Source organism: Nycticebus coucang, chromosome 18, assembly GCF_027406575.1.
Source record: "Nycticebus coucang isolate mNycCou1 chromosome 18, mNycCou1.pri, whole genome shotgun sequence".
NCBI classification, from domain to species: Eukaryota; Metazoa; Chordata; class Mammalia; order Primates; family Lorisidae; genus Nycticebus; species Nycticebus coucang.
Genome location: NC_069797.1, coordinates 10,662,537 through 10,688,272, shown reverse-complemented (window position 1 = coordinate 10,688,272; position 25,736 = coordinate 10,662,537). Strand labels below are relative to the sequence as shown.

General features: G+C 43.5%; 1 protein-coding gene and 1 pseudogene across 5 annotated transcripts in view; one reads left to right on the top strand and one right to left on the bottom strand.

Annotated features, from left to right (window-relative positions):
* Positions 1–25,736, bottom strand: part of ULK2 (unc-51 like autophagy activating kinase 2) — a 153,698-nt gene that overhangs the window by 11,886 nt on the left and 116,076 nt on the right. For 4 of the 5 annotated variants that reach the window (XR_008375478.1, XM_053568573.1, XM_053568572.1 and 1 more), the window contains one exon: positions 755–904. The exons of the other annotated variant lie outside the window; for it this stretch is intronic. Coding sequence is in view for 3 of the 4 variants with exons in the window: in XM_053568573.1 (XP_053424548.1) it covers positions 755–904 (150 nt within the window). In the remaining variant the exon portion in view is untranslated. The remainder of the gene's footprint in view (positions 1–754; positions 905–25,736) is intronic. 5 annotated transcript variants of the gene reach the window in all.
* Positions 17,019–18,566, top strand: LOC128569914 (coronin-2A-like; annotated as a pseudogene).

The window sequence follows — 25,736 nt, the reverse complement described above, 5'->3', positions numbered from 1 at the left end:
CCCCCTTCAACCGTAACTTTAGCATAAGAGAACTTCAAGGATACCAGACGCACTGTAAGATGACATCACATTACTGATTTCAAGTCCATTCTAAACACTTTTAAAATTTTTGTTATTAATAATCTATTTATGGAGCAATCTATTAGCCTGTCTAAATGCAAACACTGGGTTTCAAAGTACGAAAGTAAAATAAATAAACGAAACTTAACTTTCTAAAAAAACATAAACAACTTATCATTTTCAAGTAGTTTATTGGATCTACATACAGTTCTTGAGTTATAAACATCAGATTTATGTACAGCTCACTTAATGAACAGGGGCTATTACAGGTAATAGGTAAATGTTCCTCTTTCAACTTACATACAAATTCAACTTAAGAATAAACCTACATAACCTATCTGGTTTGTAACCCGGGGACTGCCTGTACTAAAGTAAGCCTTTGGATATAAAAGCTGAGAAATACCATACATGAGCTGATTCTCCACGGAGCAGGTCATACATATTTTATCTTGACATTATATATATTTGTAACATTTTAATACAGCACTTTTACTTTACAAAATTTTTTCTATCATAAATTTCTCTCATTTACTTCTTATAGCCCTTTAAGGTAAGGAAAATCGTTTTCCCACTTCACTGGTGAAGAAACTGAAGCCCAGTTGAGGGACTTGTCTGAGTTACAACAGTAGATCATTATCAGAACACGACACTCCAAATTCTAGCCCAAGACTGTCATAGAGCTCATGTTCCTCACCTGAGGTTGTTCTTGTCCGAAGGACCATGTGGGTACAAGTGGGGGCTGTGGCACTGTGTGGAGGGGACCCTACAGTGAAGAGGACAGCCCTAGAACTTGCTGCTGTCCCTGTAGGAGGCGCCAGCACAACACCACAGGCTCCTGCAGGAGCTACAACAGAAAGTTCATAACATGTTACATTACCTTGACAGTGTTCATGTCCAGGGATTACAGGGAGATTTTGTCTTCTCTGTTTTTTCTTTTTTTAACAAAAAGCATTTATTACTCTTAAAATCAGAAAATGCAATACCATTTTTCCTTTAAAAATAATTATTAGGTGTGAATCATCTTCACACCAAAGTCTAGTGTTCAGGGTTCCTTTCGTATACTTCTTTTTTTTTTGTAGACACAGAGTCTCACTTTATGGCCCGCGGTAGAGTGCCATAGCATCACACAGCTCACAGCAACCTCCAACTCCTGGGCTTAAGCGATTCTCTTGCCTCAGCCTCCCGAGTAGCTGGGACTACAGGCGCCCGCCACAACGCCCAGCTATTTTTTGGTTGCAGTTCAGCCGGGGCCGGGTTTGAACCTGCCACCCTCGGTATATGGGGCCGGCGCCTTACTGACTGAGCCACAGGCGCTGCCCTCGTATACTTCTAAGATGTATGAACTTCAAGTCACACCTGTTGGGTATAATTTGAAAAAGTGAAAACTGAGAACAGGGAATAAAATCGTGAGGTTAAGTGAAAGGTGATCAGCAGCCTCCACAGCAACACAGCTTTAGAAAGACATAGAAAGTTTAGACAAAGTACACACAGTGCCTTAGAACCACACCCTTACGCCTTTTGGTAGGCAGGAAGGGAGGTGGAGGAGGTGTCAAAGGGGCTGAAGGCTGAGCTTGGGCTAAAGGAAGAGGAGGCAAAAAATCCCCCATCTCCTGAACCATAGAGAATCAGTAAAAGCTGTCCAAGCTTTTTCATATTCAAACATCTAAAAACCATCTTATGGCTCCTGAGATCATAAGATGGAAGCTGGAAGTAACAACACAAATTATAAATTTATTTATTTAAGACAGAGTCTTGGGGCGGCACCTGTGGCTCAGTCGGTAAGGTGTGGGCCCCATATACCGAGGTGGTAGGTTCAAACCCAGCCCTGCCAAACTGCAACCAAAAATAGCCGGGCGTTGTGGCGGGCGCCTGTAGTCCCAGCTACTCGGGAGGCTGAGGCAAGAGAATCACTTAAGCCCAGGAGTTGGAGGTTGCTGTGAGCTGTGTGAGGCCACGGCACTCTACCGAGGGCCATAAAGTGAGACTCTGTGTCTACAAAAAAAAAAAAAAAAAAAAGACCAAAATAGAGTCTCACTTGTCACCCTTGGTAGAGTGCCATAGCACCACAGCTCACAGCAACTTCCAACTCTTGGGTTTAAGCGATTCTCTTGCCTCAGCCTCCCAAGTATCTAGAACTATAGGCACCTGCCATAACGCCCAGCTATTTTTAGAGATGGGGTCTTACTCTAGCTCAGGCTGGTGTCGAACTCATGAGCTCAGGTGATCTGCCTGTCTTGACCTAGCAGAGTGCTGGGATTACAAGCGTGAGCCATTGCGCTGGGCTTCAAATCATAAATTTAAAGAAAGAGACACTGAACCAAATACAGACAAGCACTGCCCAAGTGTCCATCTTATCTGTTAGAGAGCACAACAGACTTACTTAAATTAATTCAACAAGAGAGAGCTCATAAAGCTCTTCTAAGGAGCAAGGGAACAGTAATTAGAGATGAATCCGAGTACTTACTGCCACACAAGATGTGCAAAATGACACAGATACTCTCTGTATGTAATATCTTCAAGATTGTATTTTAGCAGGTATACAAGTATTTGAGGATGTTTGTGGGTATATTTTAAGATCTAAAGACCCTAAAAATTTTCTCCCTAAGATCTTAAGTTTTTCCTATTATCAACAGTTTTTATTTTCAGAAATTGAAACTTCACGAATAGAAAGATAAATTGGTAATTTAATAGTTCATGTGGAAGACAGAAAAGAAGATATTATAAAAAAAAAAAACTTTTAAAGATTTAGGCTGAGGTAGCTGGAATAATCTCCTAGAACTATAATCTTAGGACTTTGGGAGGCAGAGATAGGAGGATAGCTTGATGAGTTTAAGACCAGCCTGAGAAAGAGGAAGGAAGGGAGAGAGGGAGGGAGGGTGGGTGGGCAGGCCAGGCATGGTGGTATACAGCTACAGTCCCAGCCACTCAGGAGACTGAGGCAGGAGAATCAATTGAACCCAGAAATTTGAAGCTGAAATGAGCTATGATCATGCCATTGCACTCTAGTCCAGGTGACAAAGCAAGACCCTATCTTAGAAAAACAAAATGGATCAAACAAAAAACATTAAAAGTTTCCTGAGGACATATAAGAGATGAAGAAACATATTCAAGAAAATCTACTATATCTCAGTAAGAACTGTATTTCTACTCACAGGGTGGAAGGTCTTTTTTTTTTTTGTAGAGACAGTCTCACTTTACCACCCTCGGTGGAGTGCCATCATGTCACAGGACTCACAGCACCCTCCAGCTCTTGGGCTTACGTGATTCTCTTGCCTCAGCCTCCCGAGCAGCTGGGACTACAGGCGCCCTCCACAACGCCCGGCTATTTTTTGGTTGTAGTTTGGCCGGGGCTGGGTTTGAACCCACCCTTGGTATATGGGGCCGGCACCCTACTCACTGAGCTACAGGCCCGGCCCTTTTTTTTTTTTTTTTGCAGTTTTTGGCTGGGGTTGGGTTTGAACCTGCCACCTCTGGCATATGGGGCCGGCGCCCTACTCCTTTGAGCCACAGGCAAGTTCTAAGCCAGCTCAGCAGAGCAGGAAATCTGGGCCCCTGGTTGTGTTCACCTAACAGAGGCTCCACACCACTAGAGGCCACGGACACCAGAGGCTTCCAGCCTCTCTCAGTACCCAGCGCTCAAAGCTAAGGTGCCAATACAAGAGGAGCAGACCACTGTGTCTTTACCCCCAGCTCCACAGTAGTAGAGCAGAGGGTTTCCCCAGTGGTTATGGAGGCAGTGTAGAGAAAATCCTGAAGCTTCCCCAAGAAGATGGATTTTTATTTGAAACAGATCGTGGGGAAGTTCAAGCATAAGGGCTCTGTCAAAAACAATTAAGATTTTAATTAGCTGGGCCACGTGGAGGGTACTTGTAGTCCCAGCTACTCGGGAAGCTGAAGCATGAGGATCGCCTGACCTCAAGAGTTTGAGGTTGCTGTGAGCTGTGACCCCATACCACTCTACGGAGGGCAACAAAGCGAGACTCTGTCTCAAAAAAAAAAAAAAAAGATTTTGGTGTAAGCAAATAAGAGGCTGGGATGGGAGCTCCATGAAAGCAGCAAGCTAAACAACAGACCATCTACAAGTTTATCAGAGACAGCTAGGGAAAGAGACAGCTCAGAGGGACCCTCTTGTGATCCACACAAATCTCAAAGATTGCCTTTAAAGACCACTCCTCCAAAAAAACTAATTCATAGTCAAATAACTAATTCAGACTAATTCGTAGTCTGAATAAATCAGACTATGGAACAATTTATGTCCAAGGCAGTGTCAAAAACAACAGAGCAATCAACAGAGGCAAACAGCTCCAGCGATACAAGGGAGGCAGGGAGCTCCAGAGAGCAGAGTCAGAGACAGTCCTGCTAAGACCACTGCCACTCCCAAGGACAACTCTTCTTGCTCCAAACGGGGCCCTTGGAGGAATGACATCACACTGTCACTCTGGGAGGCAGGAGACGTTACTGCAGGCAGGCAGATGCCACAGAAATAGCCCACCAATACTAAACCAACAATAAGCGGAAAAACAAGCTCAAAGTATGGAAGAAGACCAGCACCTAGAATTGCTATAAAATGTTCTCTAAAATGTCCAATTTTCAATAACAAAATCACAATATATTGGGCAGCGTCTGTGGCTCAAGGAGTACAGCACTGGCCCCATATACCCAGGGTGGCAGGTTCAAGCCTGGCCCCAGCCAAAGCTGCCAAAAAAAAAAAAATCACAATATATAAAAACAAACCATCAAATATAATCGTACATAGAAAGGAAAGCAGGCAACAGAGACTTCCCTTGAGAGGGATCAAATGTCAAACCTGGTAAAGACTTCAAAGCAGCTATTTGGAGTGTTCAAAAAGCTAAAAGAAATCCTGATTCTATAATAAAGAAGGCTGGTATGGTGACTCACGTCAGTCATCTCAGTACTGAGAGGCCAAGGTGAGAGGATGGCTTGAGCTCAGGACTTCAAGACCAGCCTGAGCAAGAGCAAGACTCTGTCTCTATAAAAAAACAGAAAAATTATCCAGGCAAGGTAGCATGTGCCTATAGTCCTAGATACTTGAGAGGTATATAAGGAGAGGAGAGAAAGGCACAGAAAAAAACATCTAAATACAAAATAGATAAAAGCTCCCTCAAATTGATAAGACATCAATCTTAATACCAAAAAAGTTCAAAAACCTCCAAGGAAGATAAAAGCAAAGAAATCTACATTCAGACACATCAGAAAATGGTGAAAGCCAAAGACTATTTGAGAGCATCAAGAGAAAATGATTTTTCACACACAAAGGAAGCCGAGTAAGACTATTAGCTGATAATTTATGATCAGAAACAAGACAGGCCAGAGAGTGACGGGAGGGCATATTTAAAGTACTAAAAGGATAAACTATCAACCAACAATCTTATATCAAGCAAAACTCTTTCAAAAATGAAGCCAAAATAAAAACATTCCCAAATAAACAAAAGCTGAAACAACTTGCTGCTAGCAGGCCTGACTTGTAAGAAACACCAAGGTAAGTTCTTCAGGCCAAAAGCAACTGACCCCAGACGGTGATCCCAACCTAAGTGAGAGAAGAAACAAGAAAGTGCACAGGCCAAGGTGATTATGTGATTATAAAACAGTGTGACTGCATGTTTCTTTTTCTTTTTTCTCTTAGCGATTTTGAAAACAATGGTCTAAAACATGATGTATATAATTGCATTGTTGGCATATAGCATAAAGAAATGGTAGATTTGATAGTAACACAAAAGAGGCAGGTGGGGGCAAAGCTGGTAACTTAAGTCCGCAAAAACAAATGGAGAGAACGAGAAATGGTAAATAAGGTGAATATAATAAACTATAAATGTATACTTGTTCTTTCTTCCTTTCTCATTTCTTTAAAAAACAAAATCAGATAAAGTAACAATGTATCACTAGGCTTCTAAGATGTGTATAACAACAGCACTAAAAAAGGAAAGAGGAGGCGGAACATGATGGTGGAAAGGAGGGACGTGTAGCCCACCTCTCTCAAGCCATCAGGTGAGAGGAAAGGGGGTCTGGACCTTCCCTGTGTGTGGATTATTGGAGTGGACAGACAGCTGGAGATGCCCAGTGAACTGGCGGATTGCTATATATGAGGGGTAATTTAAAACCACAGACTCTGTTGTAGAGATTCTTCCCTGCTCGGCTGTGCAGGCCAGCAGGCCCCTCCCCTACGGAGGTCAGCAGCTTGTAAATGCTGACAAAACCCAACTGACAAATATTTATTCCTGAACTGAGGGAGGCATCCGAAAGGAGAGCCACTCAAAACCACAGGGAGCTGGGCAAACTGTTGGACAATTGAAGGGAAGGGATCCTGCCCGGGAAACAGACATTTTGAACTACCCAAAAGGGCGGGCACCTTTCCCCCAGGTGTTGGAGGGGGCTGGCAGTTCAGGCTGCAAGGCGAACTGGCGGGTGCCGATCCAAAAGGGAAACTCTGAACCATAAAACTCTGAATAAGTTCCCCGAACGCTCCAGCCACAGGAACCAGCTACAGCTGCTGAAGTCGCAGACCAGGCTTCAGCTGCTAAAGCTGCGAACTTGGCTTCAGCAGCTAAAACCGCAAACCCGCCAGCAACCGGCGCAAAGTCAGCACCATTCCGCCCACAGCCAATTGCAGTCACCAGTTTGCAGGAGAACCTGGGAACAGAGTGGAAAGACTTAAGAAGCGTGGACACCTGCACTGAGTGGGAAAGTTGGTCGCAAGTGCTGTCTGGAAAAGAACAGCCGAGGTTACACAATTCTTAGGTGACAAACTTTTACAGATATTCCAAAATGGCGATCGGCCATGGAAGGTGGTTACCATGGTAACGGTATAAACTGTAAATAAGGTATAAACCTAGGAACCACTCACAGTGCCACCTGGTGTCCAGAAAGTACATTGCAGTATGACTATATTCCTACGAAAGTTGATCCCTACAGCAGACATATAGATATATATAGGTATATTTCTACACGCAAGAATATTTTTGTAGTTGGTGCCTTTTGTTTGTTTGTTTTGTTTTGGTCTGTTTTTTCCTCACCATACTCTTGGAGGCAATTTTGATAATTTTTTATTATTACTTTTTATATAGATATATTTTTTATTTCTATGTTTTCTAATTTTAATTTTTTCTTTCTTCTCTCTTTTTTTTTTTTTTGTAGAGACAGGGTCTCACTTTATGGCCCTCGGTAGAGTGCCGTGGCCTCATACAGCTCACAGCAACCTCCAACTCCTGGGCTTAAGCGATTCTTTTGCCTCAGCCTCCCAAGTAGCTGGGACTACAGGTGCCCGCCACAACGCCCGGCTATTTTTTGGTTGCAGTTTGGCCGGGGCCGGGTTTGAACCCATCGCCCTTGGTATATGGGACCGGCGCCTTACCGACTGAGCCACAGGCGCCGCCCTCTTTATTCTCTTTTAACATTTCTACTAATACCACTTTTTTCTCTCTTTTATTTTCTTTCTTTTAATTATTTTACGATTATCACTATTTTTATTGCAGTTGTTCTTATATTGCTGTTGTTGTGGCTGTTGCCTGTATGTCTATGTGTTTCCGTCTGTCTCTGTATCTATTGGCCCATGTGCCTGGTAACCTTTGTATCTGTTTATTTGTTCATTTGGTCTCAATGAGCTTGGTGTTACAAACTGCAACTCTGAGCTCCTAGCACTCCCCTCCACTCTCACTCCGTGATCTGGAGACCTGCCCCCCCCCCGAGTCCAGATTCTTGGGTGAACTCTCGAGAGGTGTAGACAGGACCTGGACTGCAGCTGGCCAGTGCTGACTCTGCAGCAAAGGAGCGAGAAGACGACAGTCGGCTAAGAGGGAATCACACTAGAGCGGTGGTGCCCCGAGGTGCAGAGCAACAGCTGTCTTCAGCAATAACAAGGCCCACCCCCAGATATCCCATAGCCTCTCCTCCTGTCTTCCTGGGCAACCAGATGCGGCCGAACATCTTTTCAGATGGCAACCACCATGGAACAGACCTGGGACTGAAACACAGGCCCCGTGAATAAAGGGTTTGCCTGAGGCGGCACTGACCTGGGTAGAACACAGGGACTAGAAAACACACCCACAGAGCCGGGAAAATCCCAGGGTGGGGCTGATCCAGAGGACCGCTTGACTGAGCCTAAGACGCACCTGGCCCTCAGGGGATCACCAGCCTATAGACAAAGGAGGACAGGAGGCTACAGCCAACAACTGATTGTGCTGCGAATACAAACCTGCAGGACTAAAGACAGGGCCTGAGGCACAGGTTCTGGGAACTCAAATCAGCCTTTCCTCTGCAGAGGAATCTGGCAAGGTCAGAAACAAACTCCGACACGGTTGTTCCCTTCACTCAGTAACATAAACTAAGGGTGGGGCTGGAACTGAGTGAACCCCTCCAGCCTCCATCAAGTGCCCGAGGCTGACAGGCCACACCACTCCCTGCTGGATAAAGACAGAGAGTAGCGGCCTAGACGAGCAGACACAGACTACCCTGTGACTTAGGCAGGTGCAAACCTCTGGAGTACCTGCTTACTGCAGACAACTGACTGGGTCACAGCCCTGTGGGGCTAGCAGCGACTGGGTGTGACAGAGCTGCAAGGTGGGGAAGGAGGCATCAATCTTCCCAGATTGATCTATTTACTGGGTGGCTCCTCCTGACTCCACGCAGCACTGGAGCAAGCCATATTAGAGCAGTCACCAGACCCCTGTTATCCAGTTCCCAGGGACCTCTTGAACTCTCCCACCCGAGGCAGCTGCTGACTGAGACAACTGATTCGGACCTTTTGAACTGAGCCACTCACCTGGGGACTATCCAGGTGGTGCCCTGGGTGTGTGGTTGTAGGAAGGTTTGATTTTCCTTTTTCATTTGTTGCCTGCAGTGGGTCGGGTGACTTAATTGCTGGTATTTCTCCACAGCTGAGACTTCAACCCAGAGTAACTGTTTCACTAGGGTCAAATAGAAACCAGCTGAAAACAAGACAGAACCACTTAGCCCCTCTACACCAAACAGGGCCCCAGTTTCTCAGGCCACAGCACTGTATGGGTCCTTGACAAAACACCAGGGGAGAAATCAAAGGGAGTAAAACAATCATGGGGCTGAATCAGCAGAAAAACTCTGGTAACATGAATAACCAGAATAGATCAACACCCCCCCCAAGGAAAGATACGGCAGATGTAATTGAAGATCCCATTCACAAACAACTGACTGAGATGTCAGAAATCGAATTCAGAATTTGGATGGCAAACAAGATTAACAAAATGGAACTAGGAATTCGTGGAGAAATTCAAAAGCTGTCTCAAGAATTTAACGAATTTAAAGACAAAACCACCAAAGACTTAGATACACTGAAGCAAGAATTTGCAGCCCTCAAAGATATGAAAAATACAGTGGAATCCCTTAGCAACAGAATGGACCAAGCAGAAGAAAAGATTTCCGACATTGAAGATAAAGCCTTTGAACGCTCCCAAACTCTCAAAGAGGAAGAGAATTGGAGAGCAAAAATGGATCATTCTCTCAGAGAGCTCTGGGATAACTCGAAGAAGGTAAATATCCGACTCATAGGAATTCCTGAAACAGATGAAGTGGCCTCACTGGGCACAGAGGCCCTTCTGCATGAAATTATGAAAGACAATTTTCCAGACATGCCTAGAGAACCTGAAATTCAGATAGCAGATAGCTTCAGAACCCCAGCACAACTCAACCCCAATAAGACATCCCCCAGGCATATCATAATTAACTTCACTAAAGTTAATATGAAGGAGAAAATTCTCAAAGCGGCCAGGCAAAAGAAAACTATTACCTTCAAAGGGAAGAATATTAGAATGACTGCAGATCTCTCTGCTGAAACTTTTCAAGCCAGAAGAGGGTGGTCATCAACGTTTAATCTCCTAAAGCAAAATAACTTTCAACCCAGGATCTTGTACCCAGCTAAACTGAGTTTCATTTATGATGGAGAAATTAAATACTTTAATGACATTCATATGCTGAAGAAATTTGCCATAACCAAACCAGCTCTTCAGGATATTCTCAGACATATCCTCCATAATAACCAACCCAATCCTCTACTACGAAAGTAAACTCACTCAGAAACTTCTGATCAAACTCCAACTTCCATAATGGCAAAAGGATTAAAAATCTCCACTGGACTTTTGAAAAACTCAATACCCAAAACTTCACCAAACTTATCAATACTCTCCATTAATGTGAATGGCTTAAACTGCCCTCTAAAGTGACATAGGTTAGCTGACTGGATACAAAAACTCAGGCCAGATATTTGTTGCATACAAGAGTCACATCTTAACTTAAAAGACCAATACAGACTCAGGGTGAAAGGATGGTCATCCATATTTCAGGCAAACGGTAACCAGAAAAAAGCAGGTGTTGCAATTTTATTTGCAGATACAATAGGCTTTAAACCAACAAAAGTAAGGAAGGACAAGAATGGTCACTTCATATTTGTTAAGGGTAAGATAATATGATGAGATTTCAATTATTAATATCTATGCACCCAACCAGAATGCACCTCAATTTATAAGAGAAACTCTAACAGACATGAGCAACTTGATTTCCTCTAACTCCATAATAGTCGGAGATTTTAACACTCCTTTGGCAGTGATGGATCAATCCTCCAACAAAAAGCTAAGTAAAGAAATTCTAGATTTAGGGTGGCGTCCGTGGCTCAGTTGGTAAGGCGCCGGCCCCATATACCAAGGGTGGCGGGTTCAAACCTGGCCCCGGCCAAAAAATAGCTGGGCGTTGTGGTGGGTGCCTGTAGTCCCAGCTACTCAGGAGGCTGAGGCAAGAGAATCGCTTAAGCCCAGGAGTTGGAGGTTGCTGTGAGCTGTGTGAGGCCACAGCACTCTACCCAGGGCCATAAAGTGAGACTCCGTCTCTACAAAAAAAAAAAAAAAGAAATTCTAGATTTAAATCTAACCATCCAGCATTCAGATTTAGCAGACATCTACAGAACATTTCATCCCAACAAAACTGAATACACATACTTCTCATCAGCCCATGGAACTTACTCCAAAATTGATCACATCTTAGGTCACAAGTCTAACCTCAGTAAATTTAAAGGAATAGAAATTATTCCTGGGCGGCGCCTGTGGCTCAGTGAGCAGGGCGCCGACCCCATATACCGAGGGTGGTGGGTTCAAACCCGGCCCCAGCCAAACTGCAACTAAAAAATAGCCAGGCGTTGTGGTGGGCACCTGTAGTCCCAGCTACTCGGGAGGCTGAGACAGGAGAATTGCCTAAGCCCAGGAGTTGGAGGTTGCTGTGAGCTGTGTGATGCCACAGCACTCTACTGAGGGCGATAAAGTGAAACTCTGTCTCTACAAAAAAAGAAATTATTCCATGCATCTTCTCGGACCATCATGGAATAAAACTTGAGATGAGTAACAACAGGAATCTGCATACTCATACAAAAACATGGAAGTTAAATAACCTTATGCTGAATGATAGCTGGGTCAGAGATGAGATTAAGAAGGAAATTGCCAAATTTTGGGAACAAAACAACAATGAAGACACGAACTATCAGAACCTCTGGGACACCGCAAAGACAGTTCTAAGAGGGAAATTTATAGCACTGCAAGCCTTCCTCAAGAGAACGGAAAGAGAGGAAGTAAGCACCTTAATGGGACATCTCAAGAGACTGGAAATGGAAGAACATCCAACCCCAAATCCAGTAGAAGAAAAGAAATAACCAAAATCAGAGCAGAACTAATTGAAATTGAAAACAAAAGAATAATACAACAGATCAATAAATCATAAAGCTGGTTTTTTGAAAAGGTCAACAAAATAGATAAACCTTTGGCCAAACTAATCAGGAAAAAGAGTAAAATCTCTAGGTGGGTCTCATCAATCAGAAATAACAAAGACGAAATAACAACAGACTCCTCAGAAATCCAAAAAATCCTTAATGAATATTACAAGAAACCTTACTCTCAGAAATATGAAAATCTGAAGGAAATTGACTGATACTTGGAAGCACGTCACCTTCCAAGACTTAACCAAAATCAAGTGGAAATGTTGAACAGGCCCATATCAAGTTCGGAAATAACATCTACCATACAAAATCTCCCCAAAAAGAAAAGCCCGGGACCAGATGGTTTTACGTCAGAATTCTACCAAACCTTTAAAGAGGAATTAGTACCTAGATTACTCAACCTGTTCCAAAAGGTAGAAAAAGAAGGAAGACTACCCAACACGTTCTATGAAGCAAACAACATGCTGATCCCCAAACCAGGAAAAGACCCAACAAGAAAAGAAAATTAGAGACCAATATCACTAATGAATATAGATGCAAAAATATTCAACAAGATCCTAACAAACAGAATCCAGCAACACATCAAACAAATTATACATCATGACCAAGTTGGTTTTATCCCAGGGTGTCAAGGCTGGTTCAATATACGTAAATCTATAAATGTAATTCAGCACATAAACAAATTAAAAAACAAAGACCATATGATTCTCTCAATCGATGCAGAAAAAGCTTTTGATAACATCCAACATCCTTTCATGATCAGAACACTTAAGAAAATTGGTATAGAAGGGACATTTCTTTTTCTTTTTTTTTTTTGCAGTTTTTGGCCGGGGCTGGGTTTGAACCCACCATCTCTGGCATATGGGGCCGGCGCCCTACTCCTTTGAGCCACAGGTGCCACCCGGAAGGGACACTTCTTAAACTGATAGAGGCCATCTACAGCAAACCCACAGCCAACATCATATTGAATGGAGTTAAATTGGAATCATTTCCACTCAGATCAGGAACAAGACAAGGCTGCCCATTGTCTCCATTGCTTTTTAACATTGTAATGGAAGTTTTAGCCACCGCAATTAGGGAAGAAAAGGTGATCAAGGTATCCATATAGGGTCAGAAGAGATCAAACTTTCGCTCTTCACAGATGATATGATTGTATATCTGGAAAACACTAGGGACTCTACTACAAAACTCTTAGAAGTGATCAAGGACTACAGCAGCGTCTCAGGTTACAAAAATCAACATTCATAAATCGGTAGCCTTTATATATACCAACAATAGTTAAGTTGAAAAAACAATTAAGGACTCTATCCCATTCACAGTAGTGCCAAAGAAGATGAAATATTTGGGAGTTTATCTAACAAAGGACGTGAAAGATCTATATAATGAGAACTATGAAACTCTTAAGAAAAGAGACAGCTGAGAATGTTAACAAATGGAAAAATATACCATGCTCATGGTTGGGAAGAATCAACATTGTTAAAATGTCCATACTACCCAAAGCAATATATAATTTCAACGCAATCCCCATTAAAGCTCCACTGTCATACTTTAAAGCTCTTGAAAAAACAATACTTAGTTTTATATGGAATCAGAAAAAATCTCGAATAGCCAAGATATTACTCAAAAATAAAAACAAAGCAGGAGGAATCACGCTACCAGACCTCAGACTATACTACAAATTGATAGTGATCAAAACAGCATGGTACTGGCACAAAAACAGAGAAGTAGATGTCTGGAACAGAATAGAGAACCAAGAGATGAATCCAGCTAATTACCATTATTTAATCTTTTTTTTTTTTTTGTAGAGACAGAGTCTCACTGTACCGCCCTCGGGTAGAGTGCCATGGTGTCACACGGCTCACAGCAACCTCTAACTCTTGGGCTTCCATGATTCTCTTGCCTCAGCCTCCCGAGTAGCTGGGACTACAGGGGCCCGCCACAATGCCCGGCTATTTTTTTGTTGCAGTTTGGCCGGGGCTGGGTTTGAACCCGCCACCCTTGGCATATGGGGCCGGCGCCCTACTCACTGAGCCACAGGTGCCGCCCCGGTTATTTAATCTTTGACAAGCCAATTAAAAACATTCAATAGGGAAAAGATTCCCTATTTAAGAAATGGTGCTGGGTGAACTGGCTGGCAACCTGTAGAAGACTGAAACTGGACCCACACCTTTCACCATTAACCAAGATAGACTCTCACTGGATTAAAGATTTAAACCTAAGAAATGAAACATTAAAAATACTAGAAGAGAGTGCAGGGAAAACCTTGAAGAAATTGGGTTGGGCGAGTTTTTTATGAGAAGGACCCCCCGGGCAATTGAAGCTGCTTCAAAAATATACTATTGGGACTTGATCAAACTAAAAAGCTTCTGCACAGCCAAGAACACGTAAGTAAAGCAAGCAAACAGCCCTCAGAATGGGAAAAGATATTTGCAGGTTATGTCTCTGACAAAGGTTTAATAACCAGAATCCACAGAGAACTCAAACATATAAGCAAGAAAAGAACAAGAGATCCCATCACAGGCTGGGCAAGGGACTGGAAGAGAAACTTCTCTGAAGAAGACAGGCGCACGGCCTTCAGACATATGAAAAAATGCTCATCATCTTTAATTATCAGAGAAATGCAAATCAAAACTACTTTGAGATATCATCTAACTCCAGTGAGACTAGCCTACATCACAAAATCCCAAGACCAGAGATGTTGGCGTGGATGTGGAGAAAAGGGAACACTTTTGCACTGCTGGTGGGAATGCAAATCAATAAATTCCTTTTGGAAAGAGATATGGAGAACACTTAGAGATCTAAAAATAGATCTGCCATTCAATCCTGTAATCCCTCTACTGGGCATATACCCAGAAGACCAAAAATCACATCATAACAAAGATATTTGTATCAGAATATTTATTGCAGCCCTATTCATAATTGCTAAGTCATGGAAAAAGCCCAAGTGCCCATTGATCCACGAATGGATTAATAAATTGTGGTATATGTACACCATGGAATATTATGCAGCCTTAAAGAAAGATGGAGACTTTACCTCTTTCATGTTTACATGGATGGAGCTGGAACATATTCTTCTTAGTAAAGTGTCTCAAGAATGGAAGAAAAAGTACCCAATGTACTCACCCTTATTATGAAACTAATGTAGGACCTTCACATGAAAGCTATAACCCCGTTACAACCTAAGAATAAGGAGAAGGGGGAAAGGGAGGGGAGGGAGGGGGGAGGTAGGTGGAGGGAGGGGGATTAATGGGATTACACCTGCGGTGCATCTTACAAGGGTATATGTGAATCTTAGTAAGTGTGGAATGTAAAGGTCTTAGCAAAATAACTAAGAAAATGCCAGGAAAGCTATGTTAACTAGTGTGATGAAAATGTGTCAAATGGTGGGGTGGAGCCTTGGTGTGTGTCACACTTTATGGGGGCAAGACATGATTGCAAGAGGGACTTTACCTAACAATTGCAATCAGTGTAACTTGGCTTAGTGTACCCTCAATGAATCCCCAACAATAAAAAAAAAAAAAAGAAAATGTGTCAAACGGTCTATGAACCAAGTACACAGCTATGATTTAATAAAAAAATAAATAAAAAGAAAAAGAAAAAGCCCAAGTGCCCATGGATCCTCGAATGTATTAATAAATTGTGGTGTATGTACACCATGGAATATTATGCAGCCTTAAAGAAAGACGAAGACTTTACCTCTTTCATGTTTACATGGATGCAGCTGGAACATGTTCTTCTCAGTAAAGTATCTCAAGACTGGAAGAAAAATTATCCAATGTACTCAGCCCTACTATGAAACTAATTTATGGCTTTCACATGAAAGCTATAACCCAGTTATAACTCAAGAATAGGGGGAAGGGAAAAAGAGAGGGGAGGGAGGGGGAGGTGGGCGGAGGGAGGGTGATTGGTGGGATTATATCTGCGGTGCATCTTACAAGGGTATATGTGAAACTTCGTAAATGTAGAATGTTAATGTCTTAACACAATAACTAAGAAAATGCCAGGAAGGCTATGTTAACCAGTGTGATGAAAATGTGTCAAACGGTCTATAAAATCAGTGTATGGTGCCCCATGATCGCATTAATGTACACAGCTATGATTCAATAAAAAATAAAAAAAATAAAAAAGGAAAGAGAAAAATACTAAAAAAGGGAAAGGAAAGAGGGAAGAGCTACACAGAATTAATGCTTCTATATTTACGGGAATCAATTTAGTATAAATTCACAGCAGATTCTGATAATAAATATATTGCAAGCCCTAAGACAATTAGTAGGAAAATAAGTTTTTCATTTTATTTTATTATTATTATTATTTTTAAGAGACAGTCTCATTTTGTTGCCCTTAGTAGAGTGCCTTGGCGTTACAGCTCACAGCAACCTCCAGCTCTTGGGCTTAGGAGATTCTCTTGCCTCGGCTCTCAAGTAGCTGGGACTACAGGAGCCTGCCACAACACCTGGCTATTTTTGTTGTTGTGCAGTTTGGCTGGGGCTGGGTTCAAGCCTGCCATCCTCGGTATATGGGGCTGGCACCCTACTCCTTTGAGCCACAGGCGCCACCAGAAAATAATTTTTGTAAAAATGTAAAATTATCACTAAAGGGAACAAAAGGTGACACTAGAAAATATTCACTTAATGTTAAAAAAAGCAGTGAGGGAGAAACAAAGACATGAATGCATACAAAGCAAACGTAAAATGCTCATGTCAATCCAAGTACGACAATAATAACATGAATGAATGGACTAAATAACCCAATCAAAAGGTAGAATTTGTCAGATTAAATAACAACCACATGCCTCTATAGTTGTCAAAGATACAACTAGACTGAAGTAGAAGGATGAGAAATGATATATAATGCAAACAAGTAGCATAAGAAAGCTAGAGTGGCGAGACAAATACCTGACAAAATACTTTAAAACAAGTTACTAGAGATAAAAAGAACATTTTGTAATGATAAAAGGATCCATTCATCAGAAAGATTTATTTATAAATATATACAAACAGAACAACAGAACCCCAAAATACATCAAGCAAAACTGACAGACATGAAGACAGTTAGAGACAATTCAAAAATAATAGATGGGAGTGCCAGCCCCGCCTGTTCGGCTGTGCGCGGAAAGGAGGCGGCGGCACTGGGCGCTGGAAGTCGGCGGGCGGCAAAGAGCGTGGAGCCTGAGCCAGACCACACTGCCGCTGCCACCTGCGAGACCATCATCGAGATGTCATGGCACCCCCAGTACCAGAGCTCCAAGTTCCGCCATGTCTTTGGCAAACCAGCCAGCAAGGAGAACTGCTATGACTCAGGGCCCATCACCCGCAGTGTTCATGACAATCACTTCTGTGCCGTGAACCCCCACTTCATTGCAGTTGTGACTAAGTGTGCTGGCGGGGGGGCAGGGCGGCTTCCTCGTCATCCCCCTGCACTAGACAGGAAAGGTGGACCCCCACTACCTGAAGGTCTGCGGGCACAGAGGGAATGTCTTAGACGTCAAGTGGATCCCCAAGCAACTACTGGCAAAGAACCTCACAGTCTGCAGGAAGGAGCTGCTGGGCCACTCACACAGAGTGGGCCTGGTAGAATGGCACCCCATAGCAGCCAACATCCTCTTCAGCTGTGGCTGCGACTACAAGGTGATGGTCTGGAACCTGGATACAAAGGAGTCTGTCATTGTAAGCCCCGTGAGGACAATTACTTGTCACCAAAATGTGATCCTCTCCTTTTCCTTCAACACCAATTGCTGGCCACCACCTGTAAAGACCACAGGATTCGGATTCTCGACCCCTGAGCAGGAGTTGTTCTACAGGAAGCCAGCTACAAGGGACACCGGACCAACAAGGTGCTGTTTTTCGGGAACCTGAGTAAGCTGCTGTCCATGGGCACATCCCAATGGAACAACCAGCAGATGGCCCTGTGGGACCAGGATGACCTCTCTGCACCTCTCACTGAGGAGGACCTGGACGGCTCCTCAGGAGTGCTGTTTCCCTTCTACGATGCAGACACCAGCATGCTCTACTTGGTGGGGAAGAGAGATGGCAATGTCCACTACTGTGAGGTGAGCGCCGACAAGCCTCACCTGAGCTACCTGACTGAGTATCGCTCCTCTAACCCACAGAAGGGGATCAGTGTGATGCCAAAGAGAGGCCTCAATGTGTCCTCCTGAGAGATCTTCCGCTTCTACAAGCTAATCACAACCAAAAGCCTCGTCGAACCCATATCCATGATTGTGCCCCAGTGGTCGGAATCCTACCAAGAGGACATCTACCCCCCAACAGCAGGGGCCCAGCCGTCCCTGCCGGCCCAGGAGTGGCTCAATGGGATGAACAAAGGGCCAGTCCTGGTGTCCCTTAGGCCTGGCCCTGAGCTGCTGAGCCCCCGGCCACCGCTTCTAGACAGACTTGTCTTCAACTCTGTGGGCCTGGCCTCGCAGGCCTCTTACCAGGCAGAAAACCAGGTTGCAGAGGATGGCTGGAGGCCTCTCTCCTTGCTGCAGGAGAAGGCACCAATGTGGTCAGCAGAATGCAGGCTGGAGGAGAAGAAATCCTGGCTCACCAATGGCTTTGACATTTTCGAATGCCCCCCACCAAAGACAGAGAATGAGCTGCTATAGATGTTCTACCAGCAACAGGAGGAGATCCGAAGGCTCCGGGAGCTGGTGACCCAGAGAGAGGTCCAGGCTAAACAGTTGGAACTGGAGATCAAAAACTTGCAGATGGGTTCAGAGCAGCTCTGAGCAGAGATCGCTGCCCTCCTCACCCTCAGGGACACACTTGGCTTCAGGGGAGGTCCAGAACCAAACCACACGTACCCCCCTCCCCCCGAACAACCACTATTTGTATATTTTTTATCAGAAAACAAGACTCTCAGTCACTGAAAGAGATTCCAGTGGGACATGGTGCCATTTTTCTATTTGCCTTCTTGCAACAAGTTTCTAAATTGACTTTGTTTCTAGATCAGACCTTCCCTTCTGTTTCATTCTGTGTTAAGTGTCCATGATGAGCTGTAACTTCTCAAAGGGAAGAACAATGTAGGAAGTTAGAGCTAACGGCCTAAGAGGTCAACCTGCCTGTGATTTTCCACTGTGGCCCATAGATTAGGGGTAATACTACACAGGAAGGCTGCTTCTCCCTGCTCTCCACCCTGTTCCAACCAGACAGCTCCGCTTCTATCTATTTTAGATGTCCGGCTGCTATGGAATACATAATTCTGCTACAAAAGAAAGAAAAACTTAGAAGTTTGAAAACCAGTGACCTGGCCCAACTCCCTTATTTTACAGGTGGGGAAACTGAGGCCTAGAGAGCCAAGTGACTTTTAATGGCAGCACTGGGCTGAGATCCTGGCCTCCTGGTTCTGTCTGCTGTGTTGAGTCTGATGTAGTTCTCAGCCCACAGAGCAGGAATGTGTTGCATCCAGTTTTGCTGTGTCCCACCTTGCTTAGTGAGCCTTGCGATTCCTTCTTCTCTGGTCTCACTTTCCCCCTGTGAGTGAGGAGAACGCTGAAATGAGCTACTCTCTATAGGACCCAAGATCTTGACTTGAGAAAAACTACCAGTGGGGTAATGAACTGGTTTTGCTGTAGAAACTCACAGACACTGGCAAAGGGCTAGAGAGATAACGCTCAATTCTAGAACACAGACAGGAAGTCAAAACCATCCTCTCTAACCAGAATCAGCCAGATCTGGGTAGATACTATCCCTCCAATGGGGATGCAGACTTTCAGAACCGTGTCCGTGACTGCTGACTGCCACTACCAGAGCCCTCAGGTATACAACCTGCCTCCTGCAGGACAGAATTAGGTGGATTTCAGCCCAGACAAGCTCTCTAGGAGGTAGGCATGCCAGCAGAGCCTGTGGCCATCTAGCTGGGAGGGCTTCTGGAGAAGGATGACTATACTAGGTAAGAAAGTAGGACCAAATGGTCCTGAAGTTCCCTTCTGGCCCAAAAGTTTTTCTTTATCTCATCTCAGTGAATCTGTATTCTGAGCCCTACTCTAAAGTGGCCAATACAACAGCCCCAACAAGAGACTGAGAATGATTAGAAGTGACATTTGTCCCTCCTTACTGAGGAGGGGCAGAGGATAAGTTTTCTCCATTGCATGAGGTGATTCTGGAGCTGAGATGGTGACTGCAGGAGGCCACTTAACCTGGTAGGTTTCAACCCAAGCTCCGCCTTAGAATTCCTTTGGAACATTCAAAAAATACAGATGCTGAGCCCCACCCTGGACCAGCTGAAGCTGAATCTTAAGTCCTGGATGGTGGCTGCAAAAAAACTAGACGTGTCCTCCCAGCCCTCTCCCAAGCTCTCTGGGACCACCAACCGCAGCACAGAAGGGGCTCTGTGTCCCATCTGCCCCTTCCCTGTCTGGCTGCACAAGATGGCCAAGTGCCCACATTCCTTATCTTACTTATTCTCCATTTACTCAGTCACTCTGCTCACTCCCCTCTGAAGCGCCAGCCAAGCTTGCCTTAGGGTGCTGTAAAGCAAAAGGCCAAATCCCTGGCAACGCAGAGTTCCAGCAGAGCTCCCCTGGATGAGGTCCACTCTGCCACTTCATTTGTGGCAAGCACTTCACAGTTTACAAAGCCCTCCCACCTCCACAACTGCCAGATGCTACTCTTAACACAGGGAAGGCAAGCATTCTAATCCCCATGTCCAGAAGGGACGACTAATCTCAGAGAAGTGAAGAAACGTTATGCCCAAGGTCGCTGGTTGCCAAGCAGTGGAGGTGGGGTGGCGTCTAGAGAGCTCCCCAACATGCCTCTGCACAGCACCATCTCTTTCCAGGTTCCCAGCCCCCAGGGACCCAGACCTCACACTTAAAAACAGGACACAGGTGTCTTTGAACAAACATGTTTTCTTTTTTTTTTTTTTAATTTTTACATCTAGAATAAATTATTTCACAGCAAGGGAAAGGGAGAGGTTAATTTTTATCAGATTTTTTTTAAGCCATCTTTTTTTAAAATTACATTTTTGTTTATGTTTTTGAGTTGATGAAGCAGAACTTGCCCAGCATTTGCAGGGCCCAACACTCATTTCCTTACCCTGGGAACACCCTTTCTGTTGACTCAGGAACTTTCTGAGAATGAGGACAGCACTTGGGAGACGAGCTTTGGTGGATAACTACCGTAGCTCTACAATAACTGTGCTTCCTGGAATAAAACTTGAGATTGTATCAAAGAGGGTAACAGGAAGTTAGAAATCAGTCTATGCTTTTAATATGAAACCGTGCCTGAAACAGTATGAATGATCATTTTAATGTTGTTTCTGAAATTCCTCATAGCTTTGTAAAAAAAAAAAAAAAAAAAAGAAAAGAAAGAAAAGTGAACATAAATAGATGTGGAATCGTGCAATGGAAGGAATTTAACAAAATAATAAACATGACTAGACATTTAAAAAAAATAATAGATGGAGGATTCAATTCACTGCTTTTAATAATAGAACAGGCTTGGTGCCCGTAGCTCAGTGAGTCAGGCACCAGCCACATACACCGAAGCTGGTGGATTCGAGCCTGGCCTAGGCCTGCTGAAAAAAAAAAAAAAAATAGCCAGGCATTGTGGCAGCCACCTGTGGTCCCAGCTACTTGGGAGGCTTAGACAAGAGAATCGCTTTAAGCCCAAGAGTTTGAGGTTGTTATAAGCTGTGACACCACGGCACTCTACTGAGGGTGACATAGTGAGACTCTGTCTCAAAAAAAAAAAAAATAATAGATAGAACAAGTCCACAGAATATTAGCAAAGAAACATCAACCAATTAGACCTACCAGACACCTCCAGAACACTTCACCTAACAGCACTGGAACACATACTCGACTTCACATGGAATGTTCCCTGGGATGCACCTGTCAGGCCATAGACAACCCACAACATGTTGACAATGACTAAGATCATGTGCAGTATGTTCTCCAATCAAAATGGAGAAATACTGGAAATAAGGACAGAAGGAAATCTGGTGAACTTACAAATATGTAGAAATGGAACAGCACAATCCCAAATAACCAAATGCTCAAAGAAGAAATCACAAAGGAAACCAGGAAATAAGATAAATGAAAATGAATACACAGCATACCAAAATTACAGGTTATAGCTAAAGTAGTGCTTAGAAGGGAATTTATAGCTATGCCTTTTATTAAAAAAGAAGAAAGGGGCCGCGCCTGTGGCTCAGTCGGTAAGGCGCCGGCCCCATATACTGAGGGTGGCGGGTTCAAACCTGGCCCCGGCTGAACTGCAAACAAAAAATAGCCGGGCGTTGTGGCGGGCACCTGTAGTCCCAGCTACTCGGGAGGCTGAGACAAGAGAATCGCTGAAGCCCAGGAGTTGGAGGTTGCTGTGAGCTGTGTGATGCCATGGCACTCTACTGAGGGCCATAAAGTGAGACTCTGTCTCTACAAAAAAAAAAAAAAAAAAAAGAAGAAAGATCTCAAATCAACAAACTAACCATTCTTACCTTTTAACATGCTGGGATAAAAAGGGAAAACGAACCCTAAAGCAAGCAGAGGAAGAAGATTACGTTTTAGAACAGAAATCAAAGAAATACATAATAGAAAATAGAGAAAATCAACAAATTCAAAAGTTGGTTCTTTGTAAAGATCAAAATTATAAGCTTTTAGCTAGACTAAAAATAGACAGATGTCTCAGATACTCAGATCAAGAAAGGGAAGGGACATCACTGCTGGCTTTAGAAACATGAAAGGGTTTTAAGAAAATACTTTGAACATTTATACACTAACAAATTAGATAACTCAGATGACATGATCAAATTCCTGGAAAGAAACAGATTCAAGAACAGTTTAAAACTCTGAATAAATCTGTAAACAAGAAGAGTGAAGTAATAATCAAAAAGGTTCCCACATGGGCCAGGTATGGTGGCTCATGCCTGTAATCCTAGCACTCTGGCAGGCTGAGGAGGGAGGATTGCTTGAGCTTACAAGTTTGAGACCAGCCTGAGCAAGAGCAAGACCCTGTGTCTACTAGAAATAGGAAAAATAGCTGAGTGGTGGTGGGTACCTGTAGTCCCAGCTACTCAGGAGTCTGAGACAGGAGGATCACTTGAACCTAGGAGTTTGAAGTTGCTGTAAGCTAGGTTGACACCATGACACTCTAGTCTGGGCAAGACAGTGAGACTCTGTCTCAAAAAATTAAAAAGGTTCTCACAAAGAAAAGCCCAGATGACTTGATGGGTAAATTCTACCTAATATTTAGAGAACACCAATTCTTCACAAACTCCTCCAAAAAACCTGAAGAGGTATGAACACTTCCCAACTTGCTCTACGAGGACAGTTTTAACCATGACACAAAATCAGACACATACCACAAGAAAACCATAGACTAATAACATGTTTTACTAATATTGATATAAACATCATCAGAAAATAAATACTTATGAACCCAGTAACATAAAAGGGATTATACAGAATACCAAAGCAGGATTCATTCCTAGATTACAAGGCTGGCTTAACATATGAAAATTAATGTAGTTCAGTAGTTACCACCTTGCTCAGTAGTTAAAGTGCCAGCCACATGCACTGAGGCTGGTGGGTTTGAACCCAGGCCAGGCCAGCTAAACAACAATGACAACCGCAACAAAAAAAATAGCTGGGCGGTGTGGCGGGCACCTGTAGTCCCAGCTACTCAGGAGGCTGAGGCAAGAGAATCACTTAAGCCCAAGAGTTTGAGGTTGCTGTGAGTTGTGATGTCACAGCACTCTACCCAGGGTGACATAGTAAGACTCTGTCTCAAAATGAAAATTAATATAATACACAATTATCAAGAGAATAATGGACAAAAAACACATGATCATCTGAATAGATGCAGAAAAAGCATGTGACAAACCCAACATCTTTTTTTTTTTGCAGTTTTTTGGCCAGGGCTGGGCTTGAACCCGCCACCCCCAGTATATGGGGCCGGTGCCCTACTCCTTGAGCCACAGGCACCGCCTCAAACCCAACATCTTTTCATAGTGAAAACACTCAACACACTAGGAACAGAAGGGAAGTTCTTCACCTGATAGTATCTGTGAAAAAGCTGCAAGCGACATTATACTCAGTGGATGATGGAATGTTGTCCCCCTGAGATAAGGAACAAGACAAAGATGTCTGCTCTTCCCACTTCTATTCAACATCATATTAGCAGTTCTAGCCAGGACCACCAGGCAAGAAAAAGAAATAAATGGTATCCAGATTAAAAAAGAAGAAATAAAACCCTTTCTATTCACAGATGGCACGATCTTGTACAGTAGCCCCCCTTCCCCATGGGCAACTATGGTCTGAAAATGTTAAACAGAAAATTCCAGAAATAAACAATTTGTAAGTTTTAAACTGTACACTGTTCTGAGACATGTGATGGAATCTCACACTGCCCTGCCTGGAATGTGAGTCATCCCTTTGCCCAGAGTATCCGCTGCTGTCTGCCCCAGCATGTGGCAGCCGCCCTGATCACCACATCAACAAGGACCCAGGGCTGTGCTCGCCTTATTTTACCTATAATGGCTCCAAAATGCAAAAGTAGTGATGATGGCATACTGTTATAACTGTTCTATTTTATGATTATTATTGTTGTTAATCTCTTCCTGTGCTTAATTTATAAATCAAACTTTGTCATAGATATGTATGCACAGGAAAAAACAAAGCACATATAGAGTATGGTACTACCTGTGGTTTTAAGTATCCATGGGAGGAGGATCTTGGAACACATTCCCTGTGGATAAGGGGGAGTACTCATATAGAACATTCTAAGAAATCCACTAAAAAAACAAGATGAACTAATAAATGAGTTCAGCAAGGCTGCGGGGTACAAATTCAATATACATGTAAAACTCAATTATATTTCTATACCTGGCAAGAAACGATCTGAAAATGACATTACAAAAAACAATTCCATTTAAAACAGCATTAAGAATAAAATACTTAGGAATAAATTTCACAAAATAAAACTTTTATTCTAAAAACCAGAAAACATTGTTGAAATAAATTTCTAAAGATGGCTACTGCTGTAGTCCCAGCTACGTGGGAGGCTGAGGCAAGAGAATTGCTTAAGCCCAAGAGTTTGAGGTTGCTGTGAGCTGTGATGCTACAGCGCTCTACCCAGGGCAACAAAGTTTGACTCTGTCTCAAAAAACAAACAAACAAACAAAACAAAAAAACAGTTTTATAGAGGATATGACTTACACAGCACACAATTTACCTACTTAAAGTGTATGATTGCATGGATTTTTTTTGAGACTGTCACCCTTGGTAGAGTGCTGTGGTGTCACAGCTCACAGCAATCTAAAACTCTCGGGCTTAAATGATTCTCTTGCCTCAGCCTCCCAAGGAGCAAGAACTACAGGTGCCTGCCACAATGCCTGGCTATTTTTTGTTATAGTTGTCATTGTTTAGCTGGGTGGGTTTGAACCTGGCCAGCCTTACTGCACATGGCTGGCACCGTAACCACTGTGCTATGGGTGCCAAGCCAATTTCATGATAGCCACTACCATAATCTATTATTATTATTATTATTTATTTTTATTTTTGGAGACAGAGTCTCACTTTGTCACCCTGGGTAGAGAGCTGTGGCATCATAGCTCACAGCAACCTCAAATTCTTGGGCTCAAGTGATCCTCTTGCCTTACTCTCCCAAGTAGCTGGGACTACAGGTGGCCTGGCTATTTTTAGAGACGGGGGTCTTACTGTAGCTCCCTGTGAGCTCAGGCAATCCACCTGCCTCAGCCTCCCAGAGTGCTGGGATTATAGGCGTGAGCCACCGAGCCTGGTAGTCAGATGATTTTTTTTTCTTTTAAGAGACAGAGTCTCACTCTGTCGCCCTTAGTAGAGTGCCATGGCGTCACAGCTCACAGCAACCTCCAGCTCTCGGGCTTAGGTGATTCTCTTGCCTCAGCCTCCCGAGTAGCTGGGACTACAGGTGCCTGCCACAATGCCCAGCTATTTTTGTTGTTGTTGTTGCAT